Source organism: Nyctereutes procyonoides, unplaced genomic scaffold (assembly GCF_905146905.1).
Source record: "Nyctereutes procyonoides isolate TBG_1078 unplaced genomic scaffold, NYPRO_anot_genome, whole genome shotgun sequence".
In the NCBI taxonomy this organism is placed as follows: Eukaryota; Metazoa; Chordata; class Mammalia; order Carnivora; family Canidae; genus Nyctereutes; species Nyctereutes procyonoides.
Genome location: NW_026575142.1, coordinates 21,443,854 through 21,460,542, shown reverse-complemented (window position 1 = coordinate 21,460,542; position 16,689 = coordinate 21,443,854). Strand labels below are relative to the sequence as shown.

General features: G+C 38.9%; 1 protein-coding gene across 4 annotated transcripts in view; it reads right to left on the bottom strand.

Moving 5' to 3' along the window:
• The window catches only part of GRB14 (growth factor receptor bound protein 14), a 115,944-nt gene that overhangs the window by 49,842 nt on the left and 49,413 nt on the right, over nucleotides 1–16,689 (bottom strand). The window contains exon 1 of one of the 4 annotated variants that reach the window (XM_055308056.1): nucleotides 11,633–11,791. The exons of the other annotated variants lie outside the window; for them this stretch is intronic. Coding sequence (XP_055164031.1) covers nucleotides 11,633–11,695 — 63 coding nt within the window. The 5' untranslated portion in view covers nucleotides 11,696–11,791. Of the gene's footprint in view, nucleotides 1–11,632; nucleotides 11,792–16,689 lie in introns of those variants that run through there. 4 annotated transcript variants of the gene reach the window in all.

Below are 16,689 nucleotides of genomic sequence, written 5' to 3'. Positions count from 1 at the left end.
AGAAATCATGTTGTAGGATATCTTAAATTCTCTCCATTAAAAAAGATTTCAAGAATACATTTTATTTAAGCATGAAGAATACATATTCAATTAGTTATAAGATACTAACTCAAAACAGATACTGTCACCAATATCAGAACTACAGAAATTGACTGGTACAAACAGGTCTATTCCACATAGCTCCTTTCAAATTGATGCCTTATAATCCTTTCTCTAACACCAAACATACTATTTTTTCTCAGTTTCTTGAAACAGCCATGCTCCTTCCTGACACAGGGCCTTTGCATACACTACTAGAGCTGCTTTTTACACTGTCTCCCCACCTTCTACTTTTCATCCCTGAGACGAACTATTATTTCTGCGGGGAAGTTTCAATGGCCCTTCCAGTTTAGGTCCAGGCCCTTTGTTCCATGTAGGTGTGTCCAAAACCATGTAATTACTATCCATCAGCTTCCACTGCTGAAAATGCTGCATGACAGCAGGAATGATATCAATGTTTGCTTCCCATTGTGTCCCAACAGTTAGTATGGTGCCTGGAACACAGCTGATAACCAAAACTATTCTTTTAGTGATGAATGAACCTATTATGTATAGCCCTGTAGAAGACAACATTAGCGATTTTAAAACAGTAGTTTTGAAACTTCATAGGGTTTGAAAATCTCCAGGGGAGAAAAAAATACATTGAGACCAAAGAGAAAACATACACAAGTTTTTATGAAATCTGTGAACTGAACAAAGGTGGATAAGGTGATTTCTCTGGTCCATTTCAATTCTGGTACTCTGTGTGAATACATGGATACGCAGACAGACAGATACACACACACACACACACACACATACACACACGGTCCGAGGACACCCGGGCAGGACAAATATTTATTGGCAGAGACACACCAAGGTCTAAAGAAGCAAAAAATATGCCTACAACGACAGCCAGACCACTTTGCCAAGATCAGAGGGACTAAGTCATGCAGAGCAGGTGTGGAAGCGCCGGGGCCAGGAGGCCTGCAGAAAGAGGGTCCTCACCAATCAGCACAAACCAGTGAGGCGGCCACCACAGATGGGATCATTTTTAGATACACGACTGACTTTTTTTCAGTGGTTGGAAATAACAGAATTAAGTTTTAAATGATACTTTTACAAGAATATGACTACAAAGTGGTAAGAGAATATGATAAATAACCACAGGAGGATCTAACCATTTAGGAGCAGGTTCTATAAGTAACAGAAAAATCTACCCTACAATGGCTTAATTAACCAAGCTGAGGTTAAGTTTTCTCTCACATTCAAAACCAGATGCAGACAGCACTGAGTTGGGTGAGGTAGGTCCATCAAGTCACCAGCGAAAGAGCCAGGCTCTTTCCATTAGTCTGCAGTCCTTAGGGTCACAAGCTGGGTCATCCCCACAGCAATCTCTGTAAAAACTCTGAATGCGTGTACCTTTGTATGTTATTTCATCTCAACAGGAAAATCACAGGGCATGCCTGGATATACAGATAAATGAATCCAGAGATGAAGGACCTCTGTCACTGGAGATCCATGCAGAACTTCCAGAAGTTCTGGATATAAATTCAAAATATAAGGATGGAGATTTAGGATGTATTGTTTCTCACTCAGCATTAAGCCAAAGGGTCCCAGTGTGGAAATGCCCCAAAGCTGGTATGGCAGGGGATTTATCACTGCCACATCTGACAGCTTGGAAGAGCAACACTGCCAAACCAGGGCCTGGCCAGGCTTCCAAACAAGAGAAGAAAGCCAGTCTGCAGGTCAAGGGGGCTGCAGAAAGTCTCCTGGATGCCCCTCTGCTTTATCTGAGTCTCTAACTCTGTTCTTGACCCTTTCTGCCTCCTTCTCAGGCCAAGGGCCCTACAGGCTGCTCCTTCCTTGGTGGTCCTTTCTCCCTCCAGGATAGCAAAAGAGACTTAGGTGGGGGTTTAGTTTTGCAAAGAAGAAATCATCGTAAGCCCTTTCATTGTGCTCTGTTATGTGGTAGGGGAAATAAAAGGCAAAAGAAACAGCTCCAATTTCATTATAAAAGAAGGCGAACATTAAAAACGAAGTCTAAAGATACCCTAAACCATGCACAGACACATCTACATATGTGTGTGTGTATGTGTGTGTGTGTTATTTTAGGACTTAAATCCAATATGAATAAAGAGGGTCAAATCCCAAATCCCACACTAATGTTTCCAATGACTTCATCAAAGGAGTGTTCTCTGAACCTCAGTGTTTTTAAAACTCATGTAATTCCTGTGAAGATGCCAGTGCTGACTAATTCATCTTTGAAGTAAAAAAAACCTTCACAAGTGCTAATGCTTATTCATATTTAAAGCAGAAAACCATTGGTCATGCTTATGTTGGACACAATGTTATTCCAGTATCTCGTTTCAGGCTTTAAGCGATCATTTATTCCCAGAATATCCATACAACATGTCTAAGCAAAAAAGTTAAAAACAGTGTCCCACAGTGAGAAGGACAAGTTGGGGAGGGGCAAACAGGAAGAGAGGAAGGAGAATATTTATTAGTGCCCAGGACACATCGGACTTTTTACTGCAATTCTTAGGCTGCCTGGCATCAATTGAAGCACTTTTAGGAACAACCTTATTTTACTAAGTTTTAAAAGTACATTTCCTCACATTTAACTTCTCTGAAACTTGGATGTAACTTACCATCAGTGGTATGTCAGATTTAATTGGAGAAGTACAAAATAATGACACTTCTTGTAATTTAAGGTGCCATAGGAGCAGCGAAATATGCTGTGTTTAGTCTTTCTGGGACATTTGGGAGGTATTATCATAGTATATAGAGAGTATAAACTTATAATAGCATACAAAATACCGCTTTCTAGACCTAACATTCCCATGGTGTGACAGTACCAGGAGCAAGTGATTTATAACCATTTTTGTAATTTTACTTTTCCTTCATTTTCCTAAATATTTATTTGATATCAGTGCAAAACACATATAGAGCACATTCCTGTAAGAGAAATGTGATCAGTACTGTTCGAAATACAAAATACTAAAGGTCAAAGGTCTCGTAGAGAACACCCACTGAAATCCTCTCATTTTACAAACAAAGAAGCCGATCTTGAAGAGGGGCTGACTTGTGTGGGGATGCCCAGCTATTCACTGGCGGAGCCAGCCCAGGAATCTCTCCGGGCTCCCACCTGACCCTGTGTTTCCCACTCAGCATCTCCCAACTTTCATGCTGCTTTAGGCCACTGCATCTATATGGCATCTCAGATAAAGGTATTAGATAACTAAAAACCACAACATAAAAATAAAAATGCACACGTGTCCCCAAGTACCTAGCTTTCTGAATGTCAAGACAGGTTGTTTTGGGGGTTTCCCTTTTTGCAGCATTCACTAGCCAGAAAAAGTGCATGTTCCGAAACAGCCAGCAGAGGGAGTCTTTACTTCTCAGTGAGCACAAATGGAGAAAATACAATGGTATGAAAATTGCAACTTTAACATCGTTAACCCTACGGAGGTCCCATTATAATTACAAACTCTTAAAAAGTTTAAAGCCATTTTAAAATACTCTTAACAATTTGAATTTTTCAGGTAAACCATGTGTACATCTTAACTTCAATAAGGATTTTTTTGGCTACGTTATACACACACACACACACACACACACACACACAGACACTGTGTATAAAGTCATCTCAGTAACAGTCTTTCCTAGAACTCAAGCTGGAGGTTCTCCCTGGCATTTAGGAAAGTGATGTTAAAATACTTCTTTGAATCTTGACAGAACTAGAACTATGTAAACGGATTTGACTTCTGAAACTTTATACAAAATGAAATTCCTGGTACTTTCACAAGCACAACTGAATGTAGATGTCCAAGCACGCACAGCCAATCAGGAAGCGTTTACAATCACTTTCTGACAATGGTGTTTCTACCAAAAATGACTTTTGAATTCCTCTTCAGGAACTGTCTGAGGAGCGAGTATTTTTAATAACCTTCAAGGGTAGAAAACCTCTACCCTACCCTCTCAGAGGGTTTAATGCCTGAAATTACCAAAAGGCTTGCTTCTTTCTTCTGCCAAAAAGAGATTATTATTTTCTAGATTTGACTTGGGGTGCTGGGGCACGGCCAGGAGAGCCAGTCCCAAGACTGCCCCCAAGCAAGAGTCTGAGCCCAAGGATTTTTAATCTGCCTTCACTGCCAAATGCGGACCAGCCATTGTGGTTTATAAAACAACATGAGTCATGACTCTCATTCACATGGAGGTTCAGTCCAGGGGCTCATGGTGACGGGGGCTTTGGAGTCCACTCTGTGACCAGATCCTAAACCACCGGGTCACTAGTATTGAGTCCTACATTCTTCATACTATAGAATGGGCAAACTACTGGCAAACTGGTAGGACTCAATTAATATAAGTAATTCTTACTAAACAGTTTTTAAGGATTTTATTTATTCATGAGACACACAGAGAGAGAGGCAGAAACATAGAAAGAGGGAGAAACAGGCTCCTTGCAGGGAGCCCCTGATGTGGGACTTGATCCCTGGACTTGGGATCACACCCTGAGCTGAAGGCAGACGCTCAACTGCCAAGCCACCCAGGTATCCCTAATTTATTCATGAGAAATACACACACACACAGAGAAAGAGAGAGAGAGAGAGAGAGGCAGAGACACAGGCAGAGGGAGAAGCAGGCTCCATGTAAGGACCCTGACATGGGACTCGATCCCAGGTCTCCAGGACCACGCCCTGGGCCGAAGCCAGGCGCCAAACCGCTGCACCACCCAGAGATTCCCCCTACTATCAGTTTCGAAAGCAAACAGGCTTTTAGTGAACCTCAAGAGACTTGTACAGTCCCACCGAGCTCTAAGGAACTCTGACATACAGTTTCATCGCTTTGTCTTTGAGGCAAGATTGAGTGCACAACAAGAAAAATAACAAGAGGAAAAAGGAAGATCAGCAGGAAGGTGAGATTGGTCCCACAAGAGGACTGCGGGAGGAGGCCAAGTGCAGCATGCACGCCCACGCAGTGGGAGAGGCGGCCTCCTGCAGGCACGGCACTGACCTGGAGCTCAGGCCGGCCTGGTCACGGACCAGACATGTGCTTTGGGCAGGACACTTGGCCGCCAGCCCCCCGTCCCCCGAGCCTTACATTCCTCATCCAAAACTGGGTTTGAGTTCTCACGAGGACTTAAGGGAAGGTGTCGTCAGTGCTGAACACATTAGAGCTGTTTTTATTTTATAGGTGTGTACCTAGGGCAGTGAAGATACCGAGTTGTCCACAGTAGCAAACTGGAGCTGGAAAAATGTAATGAAGAGGCAGGGTGGACCAGCTGACCTGGCCCCTGAGTACATGGCTTTTCACCACAGGTGTGAAACCAGGTGAGAATGAAGTGAATGCAACAGGGAGACAAATATATCAGCTAATAGTAATTATATACCAACCTTGCACCTTCCCTACATTGGGCACTTGAGTCCGGTGACGATCAAGTGACACAGCCCCTGCTGTCATATAGTTAACATTTCAGTAATGTCACCTTTGTCTACTGAAACAATGTCTTAATATTAGGCACAATTTTACCTGTTTCAAATACATAACTCCAATGTCCCTGTCTGATCCTTCTCAGTACAGTGAAAAGAAAAATAAGCTAACCTATCTTATTATAGCTAAATATACGTTTCCAGATTTAAAAAAAAAATCACCAACATATAATAGTTGGATTAATTTCTTTAATTCCATTAGAGTCCACCTAAAGTTACAGAAAGCTGAGGGAACCAGCATTTGAAAGGCACATTGTGGGGTACCTGGGTGGCTCAGCAGTTGAGCATCTGCCTTTGCTCAGGGCATGATCCTGGGGTCCCAGGATCGAGTGCCACATCAGGCTCCCTGCATGGAGTCTGCTTCTCCTCTGCCTGTGTCTCTTCCTCTCTCAGTGTGTCTCTTATGAGATAAATAAAATCTTTTTTAAAAACAATGAAAGGCACATTGTCTTTCTCTCCCTGGCTGCATTACATCAAGGTCAACTACTTTTTGTTCGATTCATTTGTTACAAGGGAATTTTTAGATAACTACCTTAATAGGATAGGACACAAAAAAATTTAAATTTGTACTAATAGGGAGATTTTCAACCCTTATGAAACTAGTAAAACATGCCATTTCGTAGATGAAGGGGGGAAAAAGGGAACTTGCGTTTGTTGAGCTTCTACTATGTGCCAAGTACTTCTAAATATTTCGCCTATTTAATCCTCATGACTGTTCTGTGAGGAAGCGTCATTCTCCCCAAGCCAGAGAAACTGATTCTCAGAAAAGTTTAAAAGAAGGTATCCAAAGTCATACCACTGGTCAGTGACAGAGCTGAGCTCAAACGCAGAGCCTCCTGACCCTAACACACCAACAATCTCTACTAAATCACATTTCCTCAAGATTCACTTCTCAGGAAAAGAAATACTTTGTGAAAACACAGAATCCATTTGTCTGTGTGGTATACTTCCTAGATGGATACGCCTTGAAGTTACCCTGTAAACAATTAAAAGGGCAGAAGAAAGATCAAAGATTAGCAAGCGTGAGAACTCTGGGTAAACAGCAATAATCATATTCCTTACTACATCACAAACACCTTCCAAGCAGGCCAGCCATCTGTGGTCTCCATCACTTGCCTCTCCTCAGGAGCTCTACCCTCTCCCCACTTAATGTATCTTCGCCTATCGTCATATAAGTAATGGAATACATTTTGTTGAAAAAGCTTAACCATATTTTGCATCTGGAAACACAATAATAAAAATCTCAGGGGACAAATATTTACTAACGCCTAATATGCTAGAAGCACTTGTAAAGGGAGGATGAGTTGCCCACCAAGAATAGCTGTGCCCCCACTCCCTGATGAATCCCAACTCTGATGAGAAGGACGGTGTGGGGAGCTCAAGGCCTCCATTTCCTGACTTCCTCTGTCTCCAGGGTCGACCACATGACAGGATCCCAGCCAGTAAAATGTAAGCAAAAGCTCCGGGTTACCTCAGGGTGGCATGTTAACATCTGACAGAGCAAGCCAGCATGCCCTTGGTGCTTCCCATTCTGTATGCCAGGAATGTGAACAGGATGACTGGAGATTTGCATTTATCTTTCCATAAAAGGAAAAGAGCCCCACACTAAGGAACATACAACAGAAAGCAAGAAGGAGCTTGGTGCCTAAGGACATTGTCGGGCTGCTGCATTAGTTTTGGACGGAGGCTTCTGGTAAAGTGAAAGAAAAATAAATCTCCCTGTTTAATGCACTGTCATTTCAGTTTTCTGGGTACTTGAAATAAAAATTCAGCTTGTAACTGACAAAGCACTTTATTTAAGGAGCCTCTTAAATTTTTTAAAATCTAGATGTAAGACAACAAAAGACAACTTTTGAAGACCAAATAGTACATGATTTATTAAAACAAAAACAAATGCAAAACAAGACACACAGAAAAGCCTAAAAGTCAAACCTGAATAGTCAGAAAGCATAATTATGATCTACAACTGTGGAAGGCTAATGAGACTTCAGTATTATAAATGCTAAGAATAAAACTGACGTCATGTGGTGGTACCTACCTACTGAATTAGGAAATAAGTGACAAAGGCATGTCCAGTGATACTGAATCAAGGCACTACAAAGAAAGATGTGCTGAGAAAGTCCTAAGAAGCTTCAGAATGGTCCCGCAGCTTGGCTGGAACACAGACAATAGGCAGCCTTTGGGAAAGCAAAGAGAATCTTCGAGTTGTCTATAGGCCATAAAGCACAAATGTATGGAGGGACACAAAAGTATGGAGGGACAAACATCAAACAGTGTTTAGAGCCCAAGGAGAAAAAGCCACGTACTGAGCGGAGGTTCATGAAGCTGGGGAAGCCACGGTCCACACAGGCCCCAAAGCACAGGGGATGCTACATACATTTGGACTGAATTTGTACGTATTTAAAAGTTTCTGGGCAAAATAGTGATATGATAATCTGTATTCTTTCATTCTTTACAAAATTATTTTTAGGATGTCATCGCAATGATTCTAACTGTATGAGGAAGGAAATGAATATAACATAAACTATTCTCTTGTATAGACAGAGAATTGAATCTTCTGATAAATGGCACTGCTCCATATTATACTCATGAATTTCAGATTTGCAAAAGGATTTGAATCTTAAGGAAAATATATTCAAGAAATTATCCCTTTTTTCTTCTCTGAGATTTCAGAAGATGCTTCAGGATCCTGTGTGCTTATGAATATCTCTCATAATTGTAGTATGGATTAAAAAATGCAGAAATGCTTGTAAACGTAATTTGCAAAATAATGTAAATTTGATAGAGGCATGAAACATGCCTACTCACAGAACCAGAATATGGACATTTGGCCTTCTGATCTTGAAGGCTTTCTATATGAATTTTATATTACACTTAATGTATACTTTACAATCCTTGGATCTTTTGTTAATTCTCTGGGATCTTAAAATAGTTTCTTGATGTAATGTACCAATCTAGACTTCTGGGTATAAATTCTCTTTCTCTTTCTCTCTCTCTCTCTTTCTCTCTCTCTATACACACACACACACACACACACACACACTTTGCTGCTTACAATTGCTTTCTGAATAAAATGTTTTCTACACTAGAACATATGGGAGTTGGTGGAGGTGCAGAGGGAGATGAAAGGATTTGCCTAAGCTAATTCCAGACTAGAAGTTGAATGGCAATTATACACCCCATAAGGCAATTTCATTAACATATTAATTTCAGGAGCTAACACATATCTAGGAGAAACACACTGGAAGTCACAAGACCTAGATTCTATTTCTAGCTTTGCCATTGACCTTCTGGGTGACCTTGCATAAGTCACTCAACACCCAAGAGACTCAGACTTCTCTCATAAAAAAAAAAAAAAAAAAAAAAAAAAAAAAAAGATATAATCTAGTAGTTATCTGGGAAAAATGCTATAAGGTAAAAGATTCATTCAGAACATTAGGTGGGGATGCAACCATGTGTGAGACATATGATGAAATTTCACTAGAACCATGATTAACCAGAATCAAAGAAATTAGAGCCTACTAGAATTGGAGGAAACCAAATTTTTTTTCCTAAAAATTTACTTGATAGAGAATCTACCAAAAATCCCTGTTCCTCAAAGATCAAAGTGTATTTGATCTTCTACAAAAAAAGACCCATACTGTGTTAAGGGGCCATGTTTAAAGTTCAAATTCCTAGTCACTCTCAGGAGAATCTCATGGCCATTTAGATCAGATATACAGGTTGATAAGAAAATTACTCCCTAATGCTATTAAGCATTTTCAGAAATGCCCTCAGCCTTTCAAATGATTAGGATTCCAGCTGACAAATTATTTTTCAACGGCCACTCATTGAGGATGAGCAAAGATTATGCCAAACTTACAGAAAAAGCACCTGCTGCCTTCTTAGGAAAATGAGAAGCTGCTCCTGAAATACTCTAAGAAATGCTTGTGCTAATTTGTCAAATCATCTTAAATTATGGTGCATATAGAAAATGACAAGTTAATTACAAGTATGGAATAATTTTCTACCTCGGAAAAGAAGTCACAGTGTGACCAGAGCAGATGGATATTTTTTAGTCAGAAAACTATCCAATTCCTAAAATAAGAGATATTAAGATTTTAAGAATAGTCTTCTAGATAAGGGGTCATTTGGGAGTTAAAAATGTCAGGATAAAGAAATAGCGTAAGTACTTTCAGCAAATGGTGATGTCCTAAATTATACAGAAATTTAATATGTGTACTCACTGGAAAAGAATAGCACTGGAAAGGAAAATTTTGACTTATGTAATTATTGTAATAAAAAGACTTGACAAGCAGATTATAAAAGACCAAGAGAAATCACAATGATGTGACCATCGGCAGCTCAGACTTAACATCAACTATAATCACAGCTTTCCAGAGTATTCTCATTCTGCTACTTACCAGTCAGTGCTGGATTTTCTAGCCGAGTTTTACTCATACCAACTGCCCCTGGACTAAGTGCCCAAAGTCCTTGAAAACGATAGCATTTCTTTCTAATGTTTTACACTCTAAGAAAATAAGAAATGGTTTAAAAATTTTAACTATGAAAACACAAAATATATTATTTGAATCACAGAATTACAGACACCAAATACGGCCATAGAAAGCATTTAATGAAAATCTCTCAGTTCTTGCGTTACAGGTGAGAAAGTAAAGACCACAAGTTTTTAAGTGACTTGCCCAAGGTCATACCACTAGTAAACAGAAAGTCCAGGTGGTATGCTTCCTACCACACCGACATGTCATCCAAAAGGACATGATGAAAGCTTCTCGGTTATCCTAAACTGCAATTATTGATTGGATAAAGAACTCAGACCTAAGAACACACATTTGATATATATTAGTATACCTTTTCACATTCCAGTGAGTCAAGTAATCTCTACAGTCATTATTAATGCTAAGTCTAAATCAAAATAAGGATTCAAGCTCAAAGCAAAATATTTTTAATTAAATTTGCTTCAGATGAGAGAAAGGCATCAAGAAAGATAAAGAACAAATGTTGGCAAAATTACCATATATGAATCCAATGCCAAGTAAAAGTGTCCCTAGTGAATGAGTGGTTGCCTGAATAAGAAAATAAACTGAAAACCCAAAAATTAAAAAAAATTAAAAAGAGATACTTCTTTAAAAAAAAAAAAAACACCCTAATTGTTGCATTTGTCATTTTCAAACAAATTAAACCATGACCTTTGACTTATGGAATACACTAATAGTTAACTAATAGTTAACTATTAAAAGTCAGGTACGGAAATAACATTCCAGTTTCTAGTGTTACCAAAACCATTCGGAAAGCAGATTGCCAAAGATGTGTTTTAGTGCCTTCTTTTTCTATACCAGAGATTTGATTCTTTAAGGAAGTCAATACATTGTTTTTATTTGGTGTATTTCCAAGAAAAGTTTAGTATATTCAGTTTTACTTAAATGCTACATTGCATGGCATATATATTATTACCTTATAAAATATGACATTGCCAGTAAAACATGGAAATAAACTTTACAGAAAACTAACAGATACAATATTTTCATACACAGGATTGATTGCATTAATAATTAACAGAAAGCTCTTTCACAAGGGAATATAATGGAAAGTTTCTCTTAAGCAAATAGGCAGCAACTCAATAGAAATTGGTAGAAACCAGAGGCTAATAAACTGGTGCCATATGTTTAAACAGAAAAACAATTATATAGTCCATTCAACAATGAAGATGGATGTATTATGAATTATAGTGAAACAAAGAAACTGCTTCTCAGTAAACAAATATAAAACATAATAGCTAGCAGATTTCCTATTGAACTAAAGGCAAAGAGGCCTGAAGTTACAGAAGGAAAAAAAAAAAAAAAAAGCAAAGCTTCAATATACTCTCTAAATCACAATGCCCTGAAATCGAGACTAAACTGCTTTTACATGGAGCTTTTTTGCCACAGAGATACTCTAGCACAGCATTTTCCCTCTTTGTCTAATTCCACTAATATACCCTTTAATTACCTCTAGCCTCAATGAATGACAGTCTCTCTCAGGATATGTAACTAGAGTTTCCAACATATTTATAAACACACAGTCACAGGAAGAAAGAAAAACGGCAAGAAAAAGGAAAGAAGAAGGCAGAAGGAGTCACATACCCTTTTCTGTAGGACTATTGGCGTTATTGTGGGCAGAGTCACTCTTCTCGCACTCAGACTCATGCCTGCTCTTCGTAGAAGGATCCCCTCTCATAGATCATGGACGAAATGAAAGAAATCTCTTACAGTTACTCCTTGGGAATCTCAGGGCTCGGTGCAAAGAAAACTAGGAAAGTAATAAATGTCACTCTGCTTATGTGATTCCAATCTACCCAAAGCCAATTAAGGATGGCTGTGGGACAGGACAAGGCAGCGACCAATCAAAGCCAGGAAAACCCCGCCTTTGTCCTTGGAAACACATTCTGATACTTTTGTTTATGATATTTAAAGAACCAGATTAACAGGCATCTAGTTCACTTAACTTTTTTTTCCAAAACAGTGCAATTTAATGCCATCTTTGTTGACTAAGCAGCTATGTCTTTAGTTTACTAAAACATTTCAACATATGGCAGATAAGAAACTGTTTACATGGCTCTATTTAAAGTATACAAATATGCAGATGAGCTAAATTTACTTATGTAACTCATTAATTTGATAAATGGGTCGATTGGAAAATATTATATAAGGTGCAAAAAATAATCCTGAGGTTAGAATTGGTATCAAAGTATTAATTTATGTATTACAATAAAGGTTTTTAATATTCATTGATGCATTTTTTTATGTATTTCATTTCTTAAACAGCTAAAATTTTTGTATTATAGACCTTTCAGCTATCCTTAAGGTTACACACTTAAGTATTCCTGTTAAATATTACCTTAACAATTGACCTAAAAATAACAATGCTGACTATAAAGGGTGCATTAAACAACAATATATGAATTTCAAATGTTTATAAAAAGCACAGATCTCTGTAACTTAGCATCTTTCACTCAATCAAAAGCATTTGAACAATAATCATTGCTCAATGCAAATTCAAAATGTTAACAACCACTTTGCCTTTTTTCTTACAATAAGTGAAAACTGTATTCTAATACTTTGGGGGGGGAGTTGGAGGAGGGTCACAACTAAAATCATTGGTGGCTAACAAGAAAATTTCCAATGAAGTCTAAATAAAGAGTAAAAGAAACATTCAACATGATAAAAACTATAGCAATATTAAAACTAATCTGAGTTATTATGGTAAGATCCCTGCCGGACCGATGACTTCACAAGGATCTACCCTGTGCTCTTCAACCACGACACATGGAATGACCCACTGCGATCAGTATGAGGGAAACTCCTTTAATTTCTAGCATACAAGGTGGTTGTTGTAGTAACAAGGCAAAATGGAAGATTCTAGGCAACTGAGACACAAACTTTCCATTTTATTACCTAGACTGCTACTAAGCAGGGCTCCCTTTACTGCTTTATACTTAACACTTTTGGGTGTGTTTTATATGCATGATGATCTCATATTTCTCAAAAGGAAAAGAGACACTACAAATTCTAGGGTTCCCTACACTGAATTTCAAAACCTACATTGATCCCTCACAATGGTAGCTGGGGGGAGGGTAGAATTCACTTAATATAAAAAGTCACAGATTGATCTAGTATGAGGGTTTTCATTTGATCCTTATCCAAATAGGTTTACTGTGCCCTTTTAAAATAAAAATATCAGTAAAAATCCACTGGTACTGGGATGGGAGTTACCATTTGTAAAGTGGAAGATTCTAGTTTAACCTTAAATCACTCTTTTGGCTGACTAACAATAACAAAGCCCACAGTAACTACGTCATTTCTAGATTATTATCTACAATATTTGGCTTTTTCTTTCTTCTTTTCTCAATTTAGTTTTTGAATATTACAAAGAAGTATGATCTCTGGTCTCAAACAACAGGTTGCACCATAATCAAAGCAATCCATTTCATTAAATAATGAGGCAAAGTACCCACTATGTGTTCAGTGGTAGGAACATACTATTGAATAAAGATACGGTCACTATCTCAAAGTAGAACAGAGAGAATTCATTTTTAAATTAAAAAAAATCACACTTAGTAGTAGGTAATGTGAGTCTAATAGTGATTAAACTTCAACTACCAGGGATGCACCAAGATAGATGAAACTATACATCACAGGTGAGATCACCACTTCAAGGAGGAAACATTTTCTTTGAAAAGTGACTAGGCCAAAGATAGACCTGCCCTACGACCCAGCAATTGCACTGTTAGGGATTTACCCCAAAGATTCAGATGCAATGAAACGCCGGGACACCTGCACCCTGATGTTTCTAGCAGCAATGTCCACAGTAGCCAAACTGTGGAAGGAGCCTCGGTGCCCATCGAAAGATGAATGGATAAAGAAGATGTGGTTTATGTATACAATGGAATATTACTCAGCCATTAGAAACGACAAATACCCACCATTTGCTTCAACGAGGATGGAACTGGAGGATATTATGCTGAGTGAAGTAAGTCAATCGGAGAAGGACAAACAGTGTATGTTCTCATTCATTTGGGGAATATGAATAATAGTGAAAGGGAATATAAGGGAAGGGAGAAAAATGTGTGGGAAATATCAGAAAGGGAGACAGAACATAAAGACTCCTAACTCTGGGAAATGAACTAGGGGTGGTGGAAGGGGAGGAGGGCGGGGGGTGGGGGTGAATGGGTGACGGGCACTGAGGGGGACACTTCACGGGATGAGCACTGGGTGTTATTCTGTATGTTGGTAAATTGAACACCAATAAAAATTAATTTATTAAAAAAAAAAGAAAAGTGACTAGGAGAAAAGAATATGCAGAACTTGATGCCTGATGGGGAGATAAAACGAGGTTCCCAAAGCTGATTCCACATTTTGAGGTCTAGATGAGCGCGAAGTCAAACACTGTTTTACTTTACTCTATAGACTTTTTACACATGAAAATGAATCCTTCAAGTCAAAATGATGTCCAGCCTCTATATTTATTACAGTGCAATTCACCTGCCCTATAAGGGCTTTAAAAAACGCTTGACAGACAACTAGTGTGATAGGTCATCTCTTTGGAATACCTGAAAGTTGAAGTTTATAAATTTTCAGTGAAAACCATGAAGAGCAAAATGTGGTATTTTGTGACTCTATGTTGCCAAAAGGTCATTGTCTTTGAAAAATGAGACTTGCATACACTTTTCCTAGTCAATAGGCTGAAAGACTAATGAGATGACATTCACACTTACGACAGGCAGTCTCATTTTTCAGTGATCTTTCCAAGTGTTCATATTGACTGTGCTTTATCTTACCTCCCACTTACTGTAGACACTGATTCAAAATTTAACTTTAGCCTATGCTTTTTTTTTTTAACCATTATTATAAATGACTTTCACACTCACTAACCTTGTCACTTGATCCTTAATTTCTTCAGCTTCTGCAAAATGAGGATAAAAAGCCATGGCGAACAATTTTCAAATTGCTATGAGGGTCAGGGAACTCAAGTTTGTATAGGGCTTGTAAGGGACCAAGGCAGGGCCTGAAAAGCCCTGCTACTGGGGAGAATGGGGCCTAGGATGCATTCTCCTTAGGCTGTGTTACAGGTCATTCTTTCCAAAACCTAAATTTGATAAAATAAGGTTTTGAGTTTCATACAGCAGGATCAACAATGAAATATATAGGATAGCATTGTACATTATTTTGGTTCTTGCTCAGTATTTTGATTGAAAGTGTATTTTGCCACTCAAAACATGCACATCGAGGTTTTGGTGTGAATTAAGAATAACAAAAAATAACTATTATAGTGACTATTAATAATATTTATGTGAGCACCCAATATGAGCAAGGCACTGAGCTAGTTTTCACTGAGTTTTTACCACAACACTATGAGGGAGGTATTAGCTATTCTGTAGATGAGGAACAAAGGCCAGAAGAGCAGACAGCTAAAAAAATGGTCTCAGATAGGGATCCCTGGGTGGCGCAGCGGTTTAGTGCCTGCCTTTGGCCCAGGGCGCGATCCTGGAGACCGGGGATCGAATCCCACGTCGGGCTCCCGGTGCATGGAGCCTGCTTCTCCCTCTGCCTATGTCTCTGCCTCTCTCTCTCTCTCTCTCTCTCTCTCTCTCTGTGACTATCATAAAAAAAAATGGTCTCAGATAGAAGTACATTCTGCAAAAGAATCTGCCCAGGTTCCCAATGTGCATAAGTCAGTGAGCCATGGTGAAAATCAGATCCAACCCTTTCTACAACACCCCACTATTTACTCTACAATATTCTCTCTCACATTGTACTATATAATTTGATATAATATTAGCATACAGCGCTTACTTCTGATGTACCCAAGCATTTGTTAGTTCTTCTGATTCAATAAATATGTATTGAGCACCCTACTACGTGTAAAGCCCTATGCTTTTTGCTGTGGGGAATTCAAAGCTGATAGCTCCTGATTCCTATTCACCAAAGGAACTGACCCATGAAGACATGTAAACAATTAGTCAAAGTAGTGTACAAAATAGGATCCAAGCAGAAGAGAATACTACATGGGTACCAGCCAACCTCTAGGTTCCAAGCCTGCCTTTCAAACCTCTTCTTCCACTCAACATTAACAAAAGCTTATAGTTCCCAGAAGCACATTCCATATGTCTACATCTTTGTTGCTAACGTTCACTAGCTAAATTCTACCTAACTTTCAAGGCCCAAGACAAAACACACCCCTTCTGAAAGTGTCACTGATTATGCTTCCTTCAAATACCTCTTTTTTTTCTTTTTTTTTTTGGGGGGGGCACAAGTTTACCTTAGAATTGACAGGTGGAGAAGGAAGAAGGGAGAGTCAAGGGATGCCTGGGTGGCTCAGCGGCTGAATGTCTATCTTTGGCTCAGGGCGTGATCCTGGGGTCCTGGGATCAAGTCTCATGTCGGGCTCCCTGTGGGGGGCCTGATTCTCCCTCTGCCAATGTCTCTGCCTCTCTGTGTCTCTCATGAATAAATAAATAAAATCTTAAAAAAAAAGGGAGAGACAATACACATACATAAGTTGCCTATTAAGGGGTATGCACTTTCTATGTATTACTTCATTTTATTCTGATAACCCTGTAAAGCAAGTATTATTTTTGTTAAATAGATTTTATTTTTCATGAAAGACACAGAGAGGGAGGCAGAGACAAAGGCAGAGGGAA